The sequence below is a fragment of the Cottoperca gobio genome, chromosome 3, assembly GCF_900634415.1.
Source record: "Cottoperca gobio chromosome 3, fCotGob3.1, whole genome shotgun sequence".
NCBI classification, from domain to species: domain Eukaryota; kingdom Metazoa; phylum Chordata; class Actinopteri; order Perciformes; family Bovichtidae; genus Cottoperca; species Cottoperca gobio.
In genome coordinates this window covers 19,166,864-19,190,200 of record NC_041357.1, presented here as the reverse complement: position 1 = coordinate 19,190,200, position 23,337 = coordinate 19,166,864, and the positions used below count along the sequence as shown (strand labels likewise).

The 23,337-nt window shown below is 36.6% G+C and overlaps 2 protein-coding genes across 2 annotated transcripts in view; both read left to right on the top strand.

Moving 5' to 3' along the window:
* Positions 1-1,791: 1,791 nt before the first annotated feature.
* Positions 1,792-9,042, top strand: tmem41b (transmembrane protein 41B). Its single transcript, XM_029428621.1, has 7 exons — positions 1,792-2,006; positions 3,384-3,501; positions 4,478-4,606; positions 5,020-5,113; positions 5,928-6,032; positions 6,470-6,608; positions 6,702-9,042. Exons 1-7 carry the CDS (start codon positions 1,916-1,918, stop codon positions 6,869-6,871), a joined length of 846 nt encoding a protein of 281 aa, XP_029284481.1. The 5' UTR covers positions 1,792-1,915; the 3' UTR covers positions 6,872-9,042.
* Positions 9,043-11,567: 2,525 nt separating this feature from the next.
* The window catches only part of dennd5a (DENN/MADD domain containing 5A), a 33,834-nt gene continuing 22,064 nt past the window's right edge, over positions 11,568-23,337 (top strand). The window contains 4 exon segments of the mRNA XM_029457979.1: positions 11,568-11,667; positions 20,719-20,790; positions 21,583-21,692; positions 21,900-22,584. Coding sequence (XP_029313839.1) covers positions 11,568-11,667; positions 20,719-20,790; positions 21,583-21,692; positions 21,900-22,584 — 967 coding nt within the window.

Below are 23,337 nucleotides of genomic sequence, written 5' to 3'. Positions count from 1 at the left end.
ATGGTAAAATGTATGTTATTTTTTCATGGGTTTAAACCAAACTAGAAAAAACGTACATAAGAGTAATCACACTAGAAACGTGGGTCATTATGGCGTTTTATTTGCTTGTATTTAACAATCTGCAAGTCTTTCATACATTGATAAACGTTTGATTTCAGGGATTTATAGAATCATATATCATATATATATCTTATATTTAAAAGTAGTGTTACAAACTAATCACATAATAATTCATTACATATATATTTATACATATACATATACATATATATATTTATACATATATATATATATATATATATATATATATATATATATATATATATATATATATAGTCTGCTTGGTATATATATATATATATATATATATATATATATATATATATATATATATATATATATATATATATACCAAGCAGACTATATATATAAAATAATAAACATAATGAGATTAATACAAAGTTCATGCATCATTCAAAAACCTTCAAAAGAGTGTAAACAATAGTTGTCACCTTGGTCAGGGCACTGTGAATCCAAACATTTAAATGTAACTGACTTACCCCTCTGTCAAACAAATAGGAATATTCAGTATTTCTGACTGAATATACAGATTGAAATTAAAGTTTCGTGAAGGACCTTTTGTAAAGCTGACATTTTACAGGTAAAAAACATGTTCACTTTGCAGGTAACTCCAATGAATGAGGAAACTAGTCCGGGTGTAAAGCTGAGGGATGATTGAACATTCAGTAATCTGTAAGTATTTGGAAGATGTCACATTTTCTTGAACAGTAACCACAATGCCAAAGTGCATCTTTTATTTGAGGGTGTAATTGTAACTCTATCATTGCCATGTTTTGGATACTTAGATCATAGCTTTGGTGGGAGAAGTATTTTGTCTAAATGGTTTACTGGATCAAAAGTATACTAAAACTACTCTAATGCAAGTACAAGTCCTGAATTCAAAATGTTGGTTGTTATGTAAAATAACTTAACATAGGGAAGAAAAAGCATATTTTATTTTATTATTTTTATTTTTATTAATTATCTTGAACATACACCCTTAGTATACTGGGTCAGCAGAGTGATTGGATATGCTGCTCTACTCCACTTTATGTTGATTGTATGGGATGAAGTTGTACATTGGTGATTGGTAGTTGTAGATTTTTATTATAATAAACTTAATTTATCTTAAACTTTATTTGTGTAGTGTATAGAATGTTTCGTAGAAGACATGCATCAAAGTGCTTTTAGAACAAGGGAAAATAGACATAGAATTAACATAAAAACAGGGATATAATACCAAGATGATAGAAAATGAGACGGAAAAAGAAATATGCTTGATAATAATAATAATAATAATAATAATAATAATAATAATAATAATAATAATAATAATAATAATAAAAATAAGATAATTTGTTTTAATATAAAAGAATGCATGACATATACAACCCATAACCCACTGAATAATAATAATTAAGATAAAGTTGTAGCATGCACATATACTTCAATGAACACGGCAGGAACATCATAACAAATCTCCATTATCTTCTTCTCTTTTCTTTACTTTTCTATTTCAGTGGTGAATATTTAAAAAATGTAATCGAAATTGTAAACATGAAAATATGTGAACCTTTAAAACAGTAGAACAATCTTTTTTTAAGTTACCACATATAAAATGCAATATATCCTACTTAGAGAAAGTCAGAGCTTCACTGTAGCCATGGAGACAGTGTTGCTGCTGGGGGCGCTGTTGTGGATGGTGCAGGTTTTGCTGCTGTGATGTGAAGGTAAAAGGTCAGCCTGTGTAACGTGTCAGCAGGCTGTCACCACACCGGTGTCACTCACTTCACCCGTCGGCTGTTGCTGTTTCACACATCGGTACCTTAGCTGACCTCAAAGTTATCTTTGTAAAATGGCTAAAAAGCGGAGAGAAAGACGAGAAAACGACGGTGTGTCCTCTGAACATGAGGATGTGAAGGCGGAGGACACACAAGAATTAAAAGGTTGGTTCTGGCTGTGGTTGCCAAATGCTAACATGAATTTACAGCAAAGCAAAAGAGGGGATCTACTTCTAGATATATACAGATAGATAAGCGCAATATTAACGACTTGGCAGCGTCATTCAGGAGCTAATGTTAGCAGTAAGTTGCTTGTTGTTCCATAGCCAGCTAGCGAAATATTTGTTAGCCGATTGCTAGCTTAGTAACGCTATAGCTAATACAGAACGCTTTCGTGTTGAAGTAGCTAACATACACCCCAACCCTATTAGTGAGTGTTAGTAGGTAAGTGAACATGATTAAATTACCCTGAATGTTTAATCGAGATTATAATCTTTTTTTAAATGACGTTAGCTAAGCTACTTTCATTAACAAGGACTGGAGGGGGGAGTATTCAGATCTTCTACTCAAGATAAAAGTAGCAATACAATAATGTATAAAAACGGAAAAGACTTGCATTGAAATCGATACTTAAGTTGGAGTCATTTATATATTCGCAAAAAGTGACCCTGTCTTAGTGCTATTGTGTAGTATTTTATTATTATTATTGCTGATGCATTATTGTATAAGCTTATACTATGGTAGTTGTTCGAGGTGGACCTACTGTTGCATAGTTTAATCTATAACTATCCACGACATTTTAGAAATTAACTGTAGAGCTGTAACGATTAGTCGACTAATCTATTCAATAATCAGGAAAAGAAATCTGCATCTATTTTGATTTTTAAAAAACAACATTCTTTTTTTTTTTTGAAAAACAGGTGTAAACTTTTTTCCTTTGCTGACATTTTATAGACTAAAAACTTAATTAACTTTATGGCAGATTAATTGAAAATGTACTTAAAGTTACTTAAAAACTGTACTGCAGTACAATACTTGAGCAAATGTACTTAATCACTTTACACTACTGCAGATAACATTTGCAGCTTCATATCTCCTGACAGTCCACAGTGTGATATTAGGCTTATTCAACCCTACAGTGAGCTCCCACCAGTACCTGCTAAACCGGCACTTCAATTATATCTCCAGAGTGCTGTAGTTTGTTGAAAAACAACAACAACTATATATCCTAACTTCTTAATGATCCTAATACATATGATAGCTCTTTCTGACACCTGGAATTAACCACCATTATAGTTGGCCCTTTCCATAAAGTATTTAATGAATGCATGATTGAACAGACTGGCTCAGAAACAGCAACAGTCTGTCTCAAGGGGGAGACTGAGTTCCCTTGAGGGGCCTGAACAAGTGATGCAAAACTGATAAGCAAATTACACAAGGCTTCCTGGTAGCTAGTTTGTCTGTTTAAAAAAAAAAAAAGAAGAAATCTCTTGCTTTATTTGGTAAATAACTTATTCTCTCCCCCCCCCCCCCCCCCAACAGAGGCTCAACCTACTGAAGGGGGTTCAGCACGCATGTCTCTCCTAATTCTGGTGTCGATCTTCACTTTCGCTGCCTCAGTCATGTACCTGGTGTACAGGAACTTCCCAGAGCTTCCTGAGTAAGTTGGATTGTGGAGTATTAAACATGTTAAATGTGTGTGGGGACAATGTTCAGCCCTGGAAATTAAGACCTTTTTTTAATTCACGAATAACACTGTTTGTTATTATTTATAATAAAAAAAAGAGGTTGCGCTTACACTTGTAATCTAAAATACTTGTTTGAGCAGTCACAAAATTATTTGACTAGTTGATTATCGAGTTTGTTTGTTTGTTTGTTTGAGTATGAACTGAAGAAATGTGACTTGTTGTTTTCAGTCATGATTAGCTACATGTTTTCTGTGCTGCTACTTCCCAAGTGGGGGATATATTACTTTGCCATATTCAGTAGTAGCAAGGCCAGAAAAGTAAACTGATTGGTCAGTATCAATGATAATAAATGAGTTAATAGTTTCATAAATCAAAATGTTGATTCAGTTTAACAAAGTCTGTGATTTTGTTATAGTTTTGTACTAAATGCAAAACCGTCATTATTGTGTTGATGTTTCTGACCAAGGTAAAGTAAGTGGCTGTTTTAACACTCCTTAGTGCTACATAGGGTAAGTTTCTTTACAGTGCACAACATTAGTGACAAAATACTTTACCAAGAAACATTTACAAGAGAAGAAAAATAGCAGGTAGTAGCTAGACGCAAAGTAAATGATTTAAAGTAAAGCCCAAGTTAACAGGTCATCTAATGAAGAGCCCAGCACAGGTGCAGTGTTGAATCTACATAATGTTGTTGTTCGGTGCCTTTCAGCAGAAGTCGACTCTGGACTAGTCTGAGTCGAGCTAGTGCCGACTGGCTGAGGCAGGTAAAGGTAGCAAATGAGACTGAGACATCACAATAGTAGAGGCGTGAGGTGTCTGAGTTTGGCAATATTTCTATGCCAAAAAAAGGTAAAATTGTGTATATACATTATATTTTGAAGAAAACAAACACAAAACGCTTGTATAAATATGTATGACTATAATTATTTTTATTCATTTTTTTTCCAGTGATGAGATGGAGAAACTCAAGATCCCTAAAGACATGGAAGATGCTAAAGCTTTGGGAACTGTGCTGTCCAAATACAAAGACACATATTACTCCCAAGTGTTGGTGGCCTACTTCGCAACATATATTTTGTATCCTTGCACAATCTATCCATCGACCTATTTTAGCTTCTTATTGAGGTTGTTTTCAGAACTGTCCTGCTGACGTATGGGTCTTCAAAGACTGGGTTGCAGTGTAAAATTGTGTTGTTAACTGGTGTCAGAAGTTTACCAAACTCTTCCGCTTCTCAGATTTCCTGGCCAAATGTTTTTATCAGGCTCTTGATTTTGAGATTACACCATGACAAACACTGGCTTATTATTATTATTATTATTATTATTATTATTATTATTATTATTATTATTATAATAATAATAATAATAATAATAATAATAATAATAATAATAATGAAGATAATAAGAGTACGATTTTTTTTTGTTTAACATGCGTACACCTGAGTGATCATTGTAAGTTTTTGTAACGTTTACCTTGACACTTTGGTCAGCCTTCAGACGTTTGCAATCCCTGGATCTATCTTCCTCAGCATCCTGTCTGGATATCTTTACCCTTTCCCCTTGGCTCTTTTCTTAGTCTGCTTGGTGAGTAAGAAAGGACGGTATGAAATGTGTGATTGAAAACAAATGTTGTATTGTGTGATGAGCAACTGCACTAAAATAGTTTCCATGAGACGCACATGGGTATTTAAGGATTTAGATAAATATGCTCTCTTCTATAAGAATGGATCATGCCTCTTAAGCATACATTTTTTATATACATTCCAATGTCATAATTGACTATTTAAATCTGGCTGGCATTGGAGCAGAACGTTAAACGATGCATTGGCTGTGCTTATTATTTTAAGGAATATTCCACCTTCAAAACGCTTCAAATGCACAAACAGAGTCCATCTGTCACGTCCCATCAATTTCTTCTTAATCTATGCATTATTTTTAATATCATTGCCTCAAGGGGCTTAGAAGCTGTACAGCATAAACATAGAAAAACTCTCCAAAATGGAAGACTCCTCAGGAAGAGCAACAGGATATGTGTACAACATGCGTTTGTTGTATTATAGTCAGTTGTGACCACTATTTGTTCCTGTATGATGTAATGTTGGTTGAAAACATTGTGCGTGGGATCCTGTGTTGTTTTTGCTGCGACAACCAGGAAAGGTAGCGGTTAATGGGTGTTAACACCGAGCCCCTCAGCCCCGTCTTTGAAACTACTTACTGTGTATTCAACATAACGCTACACCACTGCCGCTGCTAAAAGTTAAATGACCTGTGATGGAAAATGTATATAATAGTTGCATTTGTTATTTTGGTGTATTTGGAGAGCCTACATTTTCAGTTTAATTTCCAGAGTGTGACGAGTAACCAATGTTTTCTTACTCTGTGTTTTATCTGTTGGCAGTGCTCTGGCCTTGGTGCTTCCTTTTGCTATTCGCTATCATATCTGGTGGGCAGACCCATTGTCTACAAATATCTCACAGAGAGAGCACGGAAATGGTCCCAGCAGGTAACAGCCTTAACTGAAAATGTACTGTGAATAGAAGGTATATTTGTAAGAGCAATGTTTTCTATTTGGTATGTTTGGATGCTTTTTTTTTTATTAATCATGTACAGTTAGCATTTTATAAGGCACAACTGAGCAATCTAATGCAGTCCAAACCAATGGCCCTGCAGTAAATCCTTGTAAAGCTTCTGTTCAGTTTTTATTCACACTGTGTAAATGCTGTTTATTCAGCGTTTAAAGGAATTTTGGAGGCTGAAGTTGTTTTACCAAAAATAAATACTGGTATTATAAATTATTATGTAACTGAAAATACTATATCCTCAAATGTAATTAAACTTTTAAATAAAAAACAGATTTTTATAAACTTCACAGATAGGATTTATTGGTAATTCAGGGCATACGACTTACGAAACCTTCTGCTCATGTCTTTTTGCTGGCAGGTTGAAAAACATAGAGATCATTTAATCAATTACATCATCTTCCTGAGGATAACTCCCTTTCTTCCCAACTGGTTCATCAACATCACCTCACCTGTCATCAACGTGCCTTTGGGGGTTTTCTTCATTGGTACCTTTCTCGGTAAGTCTGTCTCTCCCTTCTGACGGCTTATACCTTATGTTGGTATTATTTGTTATCACTGACTCACTTGAATGCAACCTGGCTGATTCACAGGAGTTGCACCGCCATCCTTTGTAGCGATCAACGCGGGTACAACACTGTACAAGCTGACCACAGCTGGCGAGGCCGTGTCCTGGAACTCCCTGGCTGTGCTCGGTGTCCTCGCCGTGCTCTCGATCTTGCCCGTCTGCTTCCAGAAAAAGCTGCAGAAGAAACTAGAGTAGAACATTAAACACCTCAGCACCTCATCTGCTGGCTGATCCCGGCATCCCCTTGCCCTCGGCTCAGGAACGTGCAGCTGTCACTCAAGTTGCTCTGCCTCAGTCTCATACTCGGCTGCTGGCGGTAGAATCTCTGATCACTGGCACAATAAGCACTCCTTGACCACGAAATGCATGCAGTGGTGGGTTGTTCCTGATGTTAAGTGTAAAGTGGCTGCTGCTTGCACAAGTTTTTTGGTTTCTGTGAATTTTGTTGATTGTGGCACATCTTGTAAATTTGATTTTTTTTTTCTTCCATTTTTTTTAAGGCACTGCTCATTATTTTATGATTCTTACCAGACAATGAAAGGTGCTACGTATAGGATGCTGAAGTAAAACTCATCATTCTGATACTTTTTCATGGTGAAAGTGTTTCTTTTGTCTTGTTAGAAACTGCTAAAAACAATGTCATCAACACCTTGTTGAGGCTGTTGCAAGCATTTTCTTTTAATTACCAGAAAAACTTTTACTATTGCATTTGCTTTGACAGTAGCATATCAATCTCTACATCCTGTTTGTAGCACCTTTTTAACTTCCACTCCCTTTTTTAATATTTATGTTAACATGCTTGTGTCTAATTTCAACCTAATGAAGTGTACCACCACAGCAATAACGGTCACACTACTGTTGAAAGTGGATTTTAGTTTTGATAACTGGTGCTTGCCCCGGTAAACATATGCAGTGTGAGGAAAGAATGAAAGTGTGATGACTGATCTTAGTAGGTGCTACTGTTGTTGACATGTGGGCGAGTTTCTTGTTCTTCTTTGAAAGGTGCCTGGAGCCACACACATTTCCACCCACTTTTGTTCATATTAGCCACTGTAACTTTTAAAGAACAGACTAATCTGATGTAATATTAAGTCACAGGACATCCATATTGCAAGATGCCCAACTACAAACATTTCCCAATTTAAATTTGTAATTAAGAAATGAACATTGATTATGCCAACACAACTGATTTATGTATGCAACCCAGAAAAGTTAAAAAACCAAACAATCATCTTGGTTTGTAAATTCAAAAGATCCAAGGTGAGAAGAGTTCCAAAATGTTGCATATGCGTCTCCGCCCCACGAAATTGTTTGCTATGCCATCAGAAATGGAAATGTTGTCCGTACCATGGATGATACTTCAGTGCCCTCAAAAAGACTGCCAGCAGACTGAGTTAACGAAGCCTTACCTTGCTTTTTACGTCACCGGGTGAAATGTATTATGATGCCTGATCTGTGTTTTTAGTGTTCTCTAAATTGTTTTGAATGGCTAATGTGTCCTGTGCTCTTAAGGCTTACTGAATTTCTTCATTTAGATTTTTTTTTTTTTGTGCCCGTGTACCAAGGTAACTTATTACTACTGTTTAAAAACGCTCTGGACGGTTACTAGAGACATTGATGCAGTGAATGTACATGAAGGTAACTTATTCCAACACATTTTTCTTTAATCTCCTGTAATATCACATTTATAGAGGCGGTTGGTTTGGTGCGTTTAAGATTTCCTGTTTTTACTTTATTATTCAGCAGATTTATTGTGTACTGCTGTAGGATTATTAACCTCTCAAACCCAGATACATAAACCTCAATTTATGGGAAGCTTAAATGGTTCTACTTTATGAGGATACTTATGTTTTAGCATATTCTGCTTTCATACTTTTTGGAGCAGGATGTTGATTTTTATGGTTCTTACTGTTTTATGAGAGCAGCATTGTACAACTGGTGTACATTGTTTTGGAAAATGCATCTTTAAAAGCAAGTGAGAAATGCTATAAATTGCTCCTAAAAATTGTTTTTGTCCTAATATTTAAATAAAGCTTTATTAATTTGGAAGTTCTCCATAATGCCAAATTTGCCAAGACATGACAGATGATACATTTGAATTGATTTTATTTCTCTATTTGCTACAATATTAAAATCTAAACGTACTCAAACTGGATATATTATTGCTGTTTTATTTTGTTCCCTTACCCTATCAAAGATATAGTGATATAGTAACTGTTAACATTTCAAAAAGCACTATAATTTTATACTGAACAGTAATGTATTGCAGTACGAAGTGTTTACAGTTTGCACATTTCTGTCCTATCTAATCAAATTTAGGTTTTCTTTTTTATATTTATTGAATCATTAAAATTATCTTTACAGAATATGATTGAGTTTTGAGGGTTATTTTTAACGAGAGGAGTGCATGTTTGGTCATGCTGCAGTAGGGAACTATAAAATAGCCTTTTAAATTTGTTTTTATTTAAGATACATTTGGGGTTTCCCAGAAATTGTATATTAATTAGGCTTAAGAATAGACTGGTCTCTCTTTTGTTTGAACATGCAGAAAACTTCAATGAAACATAAACAAAGGTAATTGTGTTTAAAGCCAAAAACGAAATGGTTGTCACTGACTTTTCAGTGTGTTTATTGAACCATTAAACGTTATCGTTCATATTAAAGCCGACATATCAAGTCTGACAGAACAGGAGTGAGGTTAGTGCCACCAGGTGGTGATATTGTAACATGCATGCTAAGCGTTCACCCTTTTACTAACTTACTGTGGTGCAGTGTGAATGCTTATAGAATGCGTCAATGAGTGGAATTTAACATTTAATTCAATAGTAACAATAAACATTGAAAGAAATTACCAAACTATGATTTTTATTAGAAAATATTTTTTCCTTTTTAACTTGACATTGATGAAACAAATTTCTTAATTTAGCATTCGGAGTTACATTCCAGCACCATTGTTGCAACTTTTCTACTCTAAAGGCCGATGAAATATTTTACCAATTCAATTAATTTTTATATAAAAAAAAAAAAATCCTTTCTTTTTTAGGTATTCTGATTGATGATAAACTCTTTTTCTAAAATAAGGTTATTAAATCTCTTGGGGTTGTGAGAAAAATATATAATAAATAGTTCTGTTTATTGTATGGGCAAGTACTTTTCCAACGTATCTGAACAAAATAATGTTGCTCCAGATAGTTTATTAAATTAGCAACTTTTACGAATGCTGTTATATCAAATGCTGTTGACTGTTTTTAACATCAACATTCTGTAAACCTATACATTTCTCTTTAAAGTCACATATAAGAATACAGCTTACCTTAAAGTTTTCGATATTATTTTGTTAAATATATTTAGTTAAACTAGACATCCTGTGGTCAGTTTTTAATCAAATTTTGTGGAATGAAAATGTCCATTAAATGGATTCCTGTGTCATTGTCCAAAAATAAAATGAGAATTAGAGATGCCCTGCTGTCAAAAACTATTGATTTGGAAAATATATAATACATAATATATAATATGTATGTGTGTGTGAAACAAAAAACAACACAAAAACAACAAAGTGCATAAACACAATGCACCATAACTATGACTGCACTAGCTGCTGAGCAGGTTAGGAATACTTTTTGCACAAACAATATCGTCCTTGTGTTACTTTATGGATTTGAGGCAGATGATTACAGTTGTTGTGCTGTTGATGGACCACAATGCATTTCGACTGCAACGCTCTGATTTCTTTGGATGTGTGAAGCCAGAGAACAAAACCGGAAGTATTGAAAACTTACTTCAAAATAAAACAATAATGCAAAAATGGGATTGAAATAATAATAATAATAATAATAATAATAATAATAATAATATATAATAATTAATAATAACAATAACAATAACAATAATAATAATATAGTAGAGTTAATTAGGCTACCCTACATGGATACACAAACTATCTAGGAGGACTGTTTTGACATATTATGTGTGTATTAATAGAAGAGGAAAAATAATACTAGTAAAGTGTTATTAGATGACAGTGTGTATATTAACTATAAACCAAAATACTTTTTTGACAAAAATAATTTAACAGTGTGTCTTTTAATCTCCAAATCTAACTATTGCACATTATGGCCTGATTTTCATTACCATTACCATGCATAAATATGTATCTCCCCCCATACTCAATATAATTTTTATATTCTTTTTGTAAATATTCAAATATTCATTATTATGTATTAATTTGATCTTGTTTTTTAAATGTGTGTTTTTTATAAACCAGTTACACATAAAACACTATATATTTAATGAAAATACAGGCCGGCTGCAGCGTTTTTGTTGTTTGGTGAAGGAAATATGATTGTATTGCACTTTTTATTACAAACATTAGGCAATCTTTAGACATACTTTTAACACATTCTCAGTCTAGATGACTAAACACATAGTTTGAAGTATGCTTACTCGTCATTGGAATTTTACAGCCAGGAGAAATATCCTTCAGCAAAATCCATTACAGTTTCATGAAACTGTGTGAGAAAATTATAACTAAAACATTGACCTAAATTAAAACTGATTTAAACAAAACAAAAGACTAAAATATAAATATAAACCAACTATCATTTTCAGTAAGTGACTAAGTAGAAAACTACATCTAATGTTCTTGTTCATTCTTGTCCAAATTAACAATGTTTGATGCAAAATACATTTTGGAGATGATGTTTTATTGTGAAGGATCGCAGCCGGATGTATGGTAGCCGTTGCTGTTAGCAGAAGATTAGCTTAGTATCGGTACTGATTTCGAGCCTCGCAGAAACGTAGCAACCGTGATGGCAGAGAGAAATCACTTCTCCGAGTTCCTTTAATATGCTCCCTATTGGGGGGACAAGCGTACCACCGGACGAGTCTCAAAATGACCACCGGCTTCAGCTCCGGTTCCTGCCGGTTCGCAGATTATTTTGTGATCTGCGGACTCGACACCGAAAGCGGACTGGAACCCGACGAACTGTCCGGTAAGCACATTAGCCATCGGGGGAAATGTCGGTCTGATGCTGTAGCAAATACGTCAGGGAGGAAGGGGTGTTTTAACATAATGTCAACGTTATTATTTAGCCTTTACTGTATCTTAACGTACATGTCGTTGTTTTGTATTCGTGTAACATAAAATAGGTTGTTAACATTAATATACAGCGGACATAACGTCAGGCCTAGCTCATCTTCTCTCAGCCTGTTTGTCTCCGTGAGAAGCGAGAGGATTACTGGCTTGTTGTGTCTCTTTAACGCACTGACGTGAATATTAATTAAAAAAGGTTGTCGATAAATTCCCTTCTGAATTTTACACTGTATATACCAAAAGGGTTTGATGTTGGTTCTGCGCAGTAATACATATTTAATGTGAGTGACACTTTCCTCACTGGGTTTGGTATTGGTATAATACTGATGTCGATATAATGTTATTTCAACCGAGGATGTTGTCACAGCTCCTTGCTGTCACCGGGTTATTTGATCAGGTATCATGGTAGCAACACACATGGGCGGATTAACAGATGCCCCAGGCCAAAAAAAATGGACCATGCCCCCCCCCCCCCCACCCATCGACCCCTGACATCCTCAGCATCCACCAGAGCTCCAATTTGCGCATGCAACCATCCTCCTCAAGTAACCCGCTGAGAGCGCACACCCTGTCCTTCACAAACAATTATAGTAATTACTTACACATTTAATACTAGTACAATAGGCACACCTCGATCCTGTTTTATTCTGGCACTGTGACCCTTTCTGTTATGATTGCACCTGCATGATGAGCATGTGTTTTGATGGAAGAGAAAAGATTTGCACATATATCTGCACGTGAAAGCATCTCTGAGGCATGAACTGTGTAACAGTGCTGTTTTTCTCTCATACTTTATTCCTGGTCAGCTGACTTTTCAAATGTACATTTGATCATAAATGAGAATACATTACAGTCAGAGATTTTGTCATACTGTGGAAATAATCCCTTTTTAATATGTCTGCGTTTATCAGGCCATTGTGGGCAATATTTGATTTTTAGGGATGTACAATGTTGGATTTTTGCTTATATGCTGGATATGCCGGTGTTTTCCAACTAATTTGGGCTGATTTTGGTTTATTATATCGTTGTGCATCCTTATTGATTTTAGTATGATTATTTTTACATCAATGTGATGCCCTTTCTTTATTTGTCAGGTATTTATTTCACCGAATTACACAAAAACAGACATTTACATGGTGTCCATGAACTATCTGTCATTCGAGAAGATTTACTGTAATAAAGGACTAATCCATATCTAGATATTTTTTCAAATGATAAAATATTTCTTCTGTGTTTAAGGATTGTGTTGACTCAAATAACTTGTATTTTCTGAGGAAAATGCTACAGTGACAGTCGGCTCTTAAGATCTGACAGAAGGCTTTCACAATTGGGCGTTCTTCCAAACTTCCTTAGTTGCTTAGTGTTCCCAACTTGTGGGAAGACACACTTGGAGACAACACATGGATTCACCATCTTGTGAGATATGATTTAGACATTGAATCCAAGATGCAGCCCACCAATCTGCAGTTGATAAGTGACACGCTAAAGGGTTAGGGTGGGTAGTCTTGACAGCTGACAGAAGGCACATGACAGGATATGGTACCATAACTGCACATTATCTCAAAAGAGCAGGTCCTAACAAAGACATCCATTTTGTATTGGCCCAAAACTACTTCTCTCAAAAGACTGCTGTTATTTTCCTTATTTATTACATGAAAGAAGATTCATATTTTACCATAAATCTTCGTGCCTTTAACCAGTGTTTGAAGAAGTTTAGTGAATGAAATATGTTTGATTTTCTTGTCTCTTCCTGTAACTAAAAGTCTAAATGTGCTTCCACCGAGGGGAAAAAAAACAAGGCCATTAATATTTTTGAGTCTTTGTCTCCTCCTGGGAGTCGTGACAGACCCAAGATTTCAGTGGAGGCGTGATTTGTGTTTTTTCTAAATAACAGTGTTAAACACACAAAAAATCCTGTCGCTCATATTGACGGTTGAGATGCTTCAGTCAGGCAAACTATCTGAGTTATTAACAGTAATTAATAGAGAATAGTCTGTTTCATCTCCTTTCTTTGTGTGATTCATTGTGACTCAGCAGGTAGTGAGAGGACTGTACAGCTGCTGCTAAAGCCTAGTAGAAAGTTCTTTTCTCCTCAAAGTAATAACTTTTGAAGACTCAACCCTTTCACTTCCTATTTGTTTTACTTCCTTTAACTCAAGTTCCTGTTTACAATATGAGTTCAAATTTACTTGAAATTCTAAGAGGTTTTCAAAGATGTTCAAGAGAGTAAATACATATGAACATGTCAGCCTTGTATTGGCATGGATACTACAACTCTCAACTCTCAGACACTAAAATGATCAGCCGTGTGAAGTCATATATAAATATAGATTTTTTTTCAGGACAGAGTAATGACCTGAATGCCCCTCTCACCTTTAAAAATATTGAAATTACATTAGCTGTAATATCATGTTATAAAATTACCTTTACAATTTTGAAATGACTGTGAATTTCTTTTCTTCTTTTGTCATAAATCTACCATTAAGTGTGTGTGCGATGAGGGTTTTTTGAGGTCTCTGACAAGAAGAAGCGAAGCCGGTAGAAAGCTTGCACAGAGCGAGGCTCTGTGGTCAAACATCACTGAAGCAGTTCTACTTACTGCATGTTGCTGCTGTTTACTGTAGAACAGAGGTTAGGGGCTTGCCCTTGTTGACTTTCAGCTTTAGTTGAAGAGAGGAAATGGTGTGGAAATTCCATTGTTTCATGTTACATATGATTATGTCAGCTAAATGTCCGCTATAGGTACACCTAGAAGTTCTTTTGAATTTTAAATGACACGTTTGTACCTGATGCGATAAAGTCTCATTGTGTCAGATTGTAATCTTTACTCGTGATGTTTTTTTCTTGGTAATACAGGGATGTTTCAGAAATGTTTCGTTTGTCGGTAGATTAGTAGGAAATGCAAACGCTGGGAAACTCTGCGAAATTGCAAACAAAACTGTAAATGTATGAAAAGTTAAGTCAACAATCAAAGTGCTTATTTTGCAGATGATACCAAGAGTAGATGCTTTTTCAAACTTTTTAATAAATAAATACCAGCGCTGAAATTAAATAGTTCATTAATCAATCAGTCCATTGACAGAAAACCATTGAGCAAAATCAAGCACAAATGCCAAACACTCTGGTTCTCTATCGCTGCTTTTCTTTGTCATATTTGATAGTAAACTAAAAATCGTTGGGTTTTTGACTGCTGGGCAGATGAAACGAGACATTTGAAGACGAGACCTTGAGCTTTAAATAATTGTGACAATGATTTAAGAGCAAACAATTCATCCATAAGAAACAACATATTCAATAATGAAAATAAGCGTTCATCTCGCAAATACTATGCTTGGTTTGAACTACTTTTTTCTAATGAAATGCTTGTTTCAGCCGTAATTGAAAGACAGTTTTGAGTATAATAAACACAAACAGTCATGAAACTGTGAAGAGGAAGTTCATCTTAAACCACAGATGCTAAGGATACAACCTAAGGAGCTTAGAATTCATTGTAATTACTGAACAGACGACTGAACATTATTCAGTTATTATACGGCCAAAGATTTTAATATTTAGAATGATTAAAGTAACCTTGCTCCAAACTTTGCTGACAAAACTGTTGATAGATACTTAGTGCCGTTAATAAAAAGATCCCAATCTAAATCTGGTGGTTTTCTCTAGTGATGTAACAGAACCACGGTATGTTCCTCATTTTAAATATGATGCAAATATGATTCATGTTCAGTGGAACACAAAGAAATGACCCAAACTTTTTTTTTTTTAAAGCACAGCACTTGGCAGCACAGCGAGGACCTGATTTACATATGTATGACCCTGCAGCCTCACAGGCGACACTGGAAACACAGGCAGCTGAGGGACATAAGTACACTCGCACACAGGCTCCACTTATTCAAATGCTAAATATCCTTTTGAATTTCCCAGGCAGCCTCTCTCCCACAATCCTACTTAGCAAACAAATGGGGATGAATAGCTCAACATGAAAGCTGGCTTAAATGCATAATGTGGGCTTTCATATTTTCATTGAGTTGGTGTATTTATGGAACTGTAATAGGTCAGTGTTTTGAATATCTGCTTAAGAAAATGTGTCGGGGACATTTTGAATGCAGTTTGAAGAATTATTACAGATTTCACAGGGCTTTGAGACTGCAGTGTATCTTGATCTCCACACCCAAATTTATTACAAATTCAGAAGCTTGATATAGCTTGCAGAAAATACTGGCTCATAGGGCTGCAGCTAATGATGGAAGCTAAAGATTTAAGTTTTGAGAAAACTGACAAAAAACAAATCAGCATAAATCAATTTCTTTTAGATTCTGGGTTGGTTGCTTCTTCTCAATGGCTCATGGGTATTGTAGTGTTTACACCTGTCTGCCATGCCAAAATGATGGACAAAACAGTGCTTTAAAACAAAAGTTGAAATAATTCAAAACTAGCAGTCCATATTATAAACCAATAAAAAAAAATGTTTTATTGGGAAAAGTGTCGTTTCTCTGCTAAGTAACATATATCATTAAAAAAGAAAACGTGAAATGGGAACACAGAATGGGGAATTTTGTGATGGTTGTCAGTCACCAGCTTCGACTTTCTTTCCCGTCACGCTCATTAAACCTGCATATTCTTGTCTGTAAAGGCTGTTTCTCTGCAGTCCAATCCTGTGGCTGCGAACAGATGTTTGAGGAGCTGAATTTTCAGGCTGTCGTGTTACATCAAAGCAGAGTAAGACTTTAAGATGTCTCGTCGACAACATCTTCTCTTTGTAGATATGATAGATATTTGTGTGGCCGTGTTTGAAATCTTTTTTTAGAACTAACCTTATATTTACCTGCCTACAAACACTTTGGATGGTGACACACTTTACACAGCATCAGAAAATGTTTAAATGTAGAAATTGCGACGATGTTTGGTCATTACTGGTCTATTTAACAGCAGACACCGTGACATGTCAAAGTAGGGAAAGCACAGGTGCATTTAATAACAGTAATAATGACTCATTACATTTGGACGATGATTTACTGGGACACATTAATGTAGCAGAGCCATAATTACGTTATTACTTACACCTGTGCTTGTTTATGGATGCAACAACAAACTGCTGTGGGTAAACTTATCAAAGACTTAAGGATACAAGTATTTAATGTCTTAGGTGTAACATGAGAATTACAAAATCAGTTTGTACTTGTACTCTTTCAGTTGTTTTGGCTCCACTGAACAGAGATTGCTGCTACATTAGTTGCTACAGCTGTTATTTTGCTTAAAGGTAACTGTGAACTAATCCAGCCAGATATTAAAAGATACATTTACTAGTTTTGTATATATATATATATATATAAATAATAATATGCAGAGCATTTGCTTTGCAACAAGAGTAAAAAATAGTTTATGCGTCCTATTGAACGTATCCATCTTCCTTTATGTTGTATGCTAGGTATTTTTTCAGTTTCTTTTGCTAGATTCTTTTCTTAGTTGCATTTCTGAATGAGTAAGATACTATAGCTACAATATGTGGGGTTTCCAACAGGTCCAGTGCAATTAAAGGAATTCCTTGACATATTGACTTTTTGGTTACCTAACCACATATTTACCCAAGAAACAGGAAGCTGGTGTTTTTGGCAGCTAGCCTGTAAGGGGTGTTACCCAAAAAAACTTTAAATCCAAGAAACTCTATATGAACCTTTTTCTTTTTTTTTTCTGCTGTGAGTTTAAACTGCAAGTGAATTATGTCCTGTCAGCGTTGGATCCTCTGGGTGAACAAGTGTTGATGTTTTTGCTGCTGAGCTATTTTGAAGCGCTAGCAGGGTCTTCAGTGAATTCTGCTGTGGGCAGTCAAGCCGAGTTGTGCTTGGGTATAGCCTTCTAGTCTGAGCCTAGTGGTCCATGCTACAGTAGGTGTGAGGGTGTATGAGCACAGGAGGGGTGCAGAGCTGTGGGTGGTCCCTGGCTTACAGGATGAGGGAAAACGGCAAAGGAGCCAGAACTCGGTGACGCTCTACTCCCACTGCTACCGGTCCTCACTCTCACGGCGTCACAGTCCACTTGTTTGGAAAAAATGACAAATCATAAAAATGTAGATCTTGTTGGTGCTCATTTCAACGAGTGTCCAGGTGAGGCAGTTAGCTTGTAATTAGCACTAATTAATGTTTAAGAGAAGGAGCACCTGTGTAGTCTGAGCCAAATGACAAGAGCAGGGATAGTAAGCATACTGTGATAGATCAGGTCGTCCTCTGTGAAAGTACATGTTCAATTTATTTGTCCTGGAATGGTACAAGTCAATCCGGGACAGTCGAGGTGTATAAGGATAACACCACTGTGGAGGATCATTTTACCAGAATAAAAATTAAAAGGGAAATATCAGTTTCTTAAATATATATTATTTTGTTTTCTTCTTCCATTACATTTTCCTTTTCATATTACATGTTATAATTTAAGTTACATTTTTGATTTGATTTTAGCATTTACAGCATTTTCAGAGTTTCAATTTCATTTTTACAATATCCATTTGTCATTTCAATATCCAATTTCTTTTTTTAGGTCCTTCTTTTCTTTTAATCATTTAATTATGGCCTAGACTTGAATCTCTGTTGCATTTCTCTACTTTGTTTCCTACTTTCTCTAATAAAGGCAGAACAGAAAGATATATAGTCTGAGAAGTACCATTATAATCTTATTTTTAAGTCTGGGAAATCTCTGTAATATAATTAAATTATTTAATTAAAAATATTGTCCATGTAATTGAAGATTGGAAAGAAGGCGACAAACCTTAGTGTCTGTGTAGTCATCTCTTGTTTTCTCAGAGGACACACAGGAAACCTTTTCTTATCATTCGTCAATTTATATGGATTTAGGCTTCGTAAATGTTATTACATTACCGTACATGTCATTTAGGCAGACGCTCTTATCCAGACTTGCATTGAACTAAGTACAGGGACAGTCTCCCTGGAGCAACTCAGGGTTAAGTACCTTGCTCAATGGTGGCAGCCTGGTATTGAACTCCGGACCTTCTAGTGTTTTGTTTGGAAGGCGTACCACTAGACCACTAGGCCATCTCCACCTGTTATACTTTTCTTATTTTGCATGTTTGTACTTGTTTCCTGAAATGTGCTGCTGGCATTTTCAGTCAACAAACTTACCTGTGGTAGGGTAGAGGCCTGCTGTGTGCAGACTGGGTGGAATTTCTGCAAATGTAACATTAATATTAGCCATGATACATGACAATCTGATTTCTTCAAAAGAATAATAACTGAGGTTGTTGGTTGAGTAAAGCAACCTGCATCCTCAGACTTGCTCTACAGACAGATGCTTCCAGATGCTTCCAGATGCTTGTTGTTACTGCAATACTTGACTTTGCGGTGACAGAGTTTACAAACAGCTTCAGTTACATCATCGTACTGTTTTCACTTTCCCTCTTAGAATTTGAGCCACATGTACGGTTTCACCAATAGCATAAGTTTAGCTATGCATTTAAAAATGTTTTTAATACATTTTTTAAAATCCTCTTGGAACAAAATATTGAATGTGCCTTGAACATGGTGATTAACTCTAATTCTGCAGCCGTCACAGTGGTACGAAAATGTCAAAGCACTAATAAGGAACTGGATAGTCTATTTCCATCACTACTAATCTTAATAATCTTGCAGTCTGACATATCTTTGGTTGCTGATGTCTAAATGTACATAACTGACCTAGTTTCTTTCCTGTGGGCAGTTTAGATGTGAAAGTAACCAACAGATTAAACCACTTAATCCTTAAAATGTATACTTTAACGAGGATTCTCAGTAAATGCCTTCCAAGATTTAACATAAGTGTCTTGTTCAAACAAATGCATTGAGACACTTAAAGTAATCATCTGTAAAGGGAGTCATCATTACTCCTATCTCTGTGTCACCATTAAGTGCAATGAAAACTACATAGGCCCCGTCATCCTGAGAGCAGCTTTACTTTAAAGCTGATTTTGCTTCGACATGCCGCATGAATGTGTGTTTCTGCCAGCAGGACTGTTTCATTTGTGCTCGGGAAACTTCATGCATGAAGAGGAAACGGCAAAAAGCATTGCCTGGTTGCATAAAGGGTGTTTAAATTATTTTTTAAAATGTTATAGTCTGACTCCAGTCAGTCTGCATTAGAAGAGCAGCCATTCACTCAGTAAACCTCCTGACTGTCAACCTTGAGATGTTTGTTCCACATGTGATGTAAAATGGCAGAATGTTGAAAATGTATTTAAATGTCTTTGTAAAATAATTGTGTTGTACCTTTTTATAAATAATGAAGTATGAGGCTATTTCTCTATATTTGTCTTTTAATGTCAAGAAATCCTAAAAAATCACCAAATCAAAGAATGTGTTGGATTCTCAATAACTTCCTTACCCTATCTGTGGCACTGTGGAATTCATTCCTACTGAAGAAACAACTCTTAAAAGATCACAGATGGCTGCATTTCCTTTTTAAATGCTCAGTAATTCCTTGAAGCGGCTCAAAATTACCCTCAGCCTCAGCTGTACTTTGTGTTTAGTGCTAATTAGGTAATGTTAGTATGCTAACAACTAGTAAACTAGTAAACTAGTAAACCTGTCAAACATTAGCATTATAGAATTGTCATTGTGGGCATGTTAGCATGCTGACATTTAGCATTTAGCTCCAAACACCACTGTGCAGCCTCACACAGCTGCAAGCATGGCTACAGACTGTGGGGAGAATATAATCCATATCAAAGCAGTATGGATTTGCATGATCTGTAGAAAAAGAGGAAACTACAGCACACAGAAACACTGTATCCTTGTAGCTCAACCCAAGCAGCTGGCTTGAATTAGCATACCCACCTGACAGAGACACGCTAAAGTCCTGTGTTGCTTATTCTCAGACAGCTGTCAGGATGTGTTTGTACAAACTGAGAAGTGATGCGCTACCCATCTAGAACCAGGCTTTTAATCATATTTTTGTTTTATTTGTTGTGTAGCTTTATGTCAGTATATAGAGGCTACTAAATTCAGAGATGGGGCCAGAGGAAATTTGGCGGGGGCAAATGAAGGTAACCCTCCCACCACACACACTCCTCCCCTGCTAAACCTGAGCGCAGCTTTAACCCTTCAACCTTTAACCTGGCACACTTTGTTGTTGTTGTTTTTTTACTCAGCAGCCCCTATTGTTTCAAATTCTGAATTTTCACAATTATTTTCTGCACAGGTGTGGGGAGTTTCCCTTCCTATTTTGCGCGCTCTGATTTCTCTCCTCCTGATTTCTCTTCTCGCCTCCTCCCTCACATCCTTCAGCAGCAGCTGAGCAATGAGCTGATGTTTGACAATCACTGCTTCTGTGTCACACACACACACACACACACACACATCCAGTGCTGCCTGCGCTGGCATTGCTTGGTCAGTGTTTACTCTCCCCCACACTCTGAATGACTTTTCAGTACTGCCTTGGTGTGTGCATCACTTCTGCTTCATTCTGGGTTTAAATCAACTTAATTTGTGCTTTCTATGATTGATTATTTTGTGTGTTCCTTTTGTATTGCCATTAAAGCTGTCTGAAAGCGTTAAGATCAACAAAGTAAATTATCAATTTGGAGTATTAGATGCTTCCTGCTTGAATATTTGATTGTGTTTACTTTCTAGAGCAGGATGCAGACGACAGCTTTATATGATGCAATGCAATCTTCCTCTCAAGACAAATACGCTGACTTGCTCTTTCCTCTGGAGTGGCGCCTGGCACTTTAAATCCGCTTCTAATCAGATTGTTCTTCTGCTTATCCATCTACATCTGGAAACTTGTGCTAACTGTTTGTTTTTTTCCCGCTCTCTCTCTCTTGTTTTGCTTTCAGGTGAGAATTTTGAGCAGAGTCCATTGCGAAGAACCTTTAAATCCAAAGTCCTAGCACATTATCCAGAAAATGTTGAGTGGAATCCATTTGACCAGGATGCAGTTGGCATGGTATTATAACCCTTTCCTCATATCCTTTAAGAGTAATATCATAGCTGGGAGAAAGCGTTGAAAGCAGTATCACAAATTTAAAATCATGTTTTCCTTGTATGGATTTGGCAAATGTAAAATCACATAAATAAAGTTGATCTGTGTTCCACTGTTATGCAATACTAACTACTAATACTAAGACAATTATCTCTGTCTGTCCTCTCACAGCTCTGTATGCCGAAGGGTCTGGCGTTCAGGACGCAGGTTGATTCCCGGGAGCCTCAGTTCCACTCCTTTATCATCACCAGAGAGGACGGCTCCCGGACCTACGGCTTTGCCCTCACCTTCTTCGAGGAGGTGACCAGCAAGCAAATCTGCAGTGCCATGCAGACTCTTTACCACATGCACAACGCAGAGCAGTACGACATCTTGCACACTCCAACCTCACCACCGGGACTCGAGGACCACCGGCGGAAACACTCCCAGCCTCGTCCAGTACTCCACGCTGCTCCCGCCATCTCCCGCCTGCAGCGCTTCAACTCGTATGACATCAGTCGCGACACCCTGTACGTGTCAAAGTGCATCTGCCTGATCACACCCATGGCCTTCCCTCAGGCCTGCAGGAAGGTGCTGCAGCAGCTTCACAAGGCTGTCTCCTCCCCCCAGCCCCCACCCCTCCCGCTGGATAGCTTCATCTACAACATCCTCTATGAGGTGCCCCTGCCACCCTCCGGACGTTCCCTCAAGTTCTCAGGCGTGTACGGGCCCGTGGTGTGCCAGAGGCCGAGCACATCTGAGCTGCCCCTCTTTGACTTTGCCATCGGTGAAATGATTACTCTGCTGGGGATGGAGAACGTTCTTCAGCTGTTCACCTGTGCCCTGCTCGAGATGCAGATACTGCTCTACTCACAGCGTAAGTAGTCCCCCTACTACTGTTACACTCACCTTTAGCATCCTGTCCCTTTAGGATGCATTGATTGCAAGTACCTATCGCATCTTGTTCATATTACAACAATATTTTAATAACAAATACCTGTTTGGAATGGACACAATTCATTAACACTATACATGTTTTGTGAAGTGCTAGAAGCAAGGAAAAATCAAGCATTATCTGTAACAGCTGTTGTGAGGTCATGTGATCCTGTTAGTAGGGTCTCAGGAGATGTGCCTGCAGCTGGGAGACATATCAGTGTCACGACATGAGAATAGATATTGTCTGGGGACCTGGTTGAACGCTGGTGTAGCTTCAAGGCTTTTACACCGTTAATACATTTGGCTGGGTGGGAGGAAGGCTTGAATGATGATTTTGTGCAAAATAATAATAAAATATTGCAAGGCTATTTGTCCATCAGACATGCACTTTTTAGTGCGGGAGTATTTATTCAGGAACATTGATTTTATCTAAGGGGTTCAACTTGAATACTTTGTGGCTTAATTCACCAGGGCTCAATAGAAACACCATAACTCAATGTAGTCTCAGTGGGCCAAAACAAAATGTATTTGGCTGCTGAGCTCTTTGTGCAACTTAATTTCAGGGTCTGTTTCACTTATAATCCTACATGCACAAAATAAAAACACTAAAAAGGAAACGTTGCACTCTAAAATCCAGCTCTATGGCAAAACCTCTAATTTTAGGTTTTAACATGTCTGGGTGGTTGTTGTATAG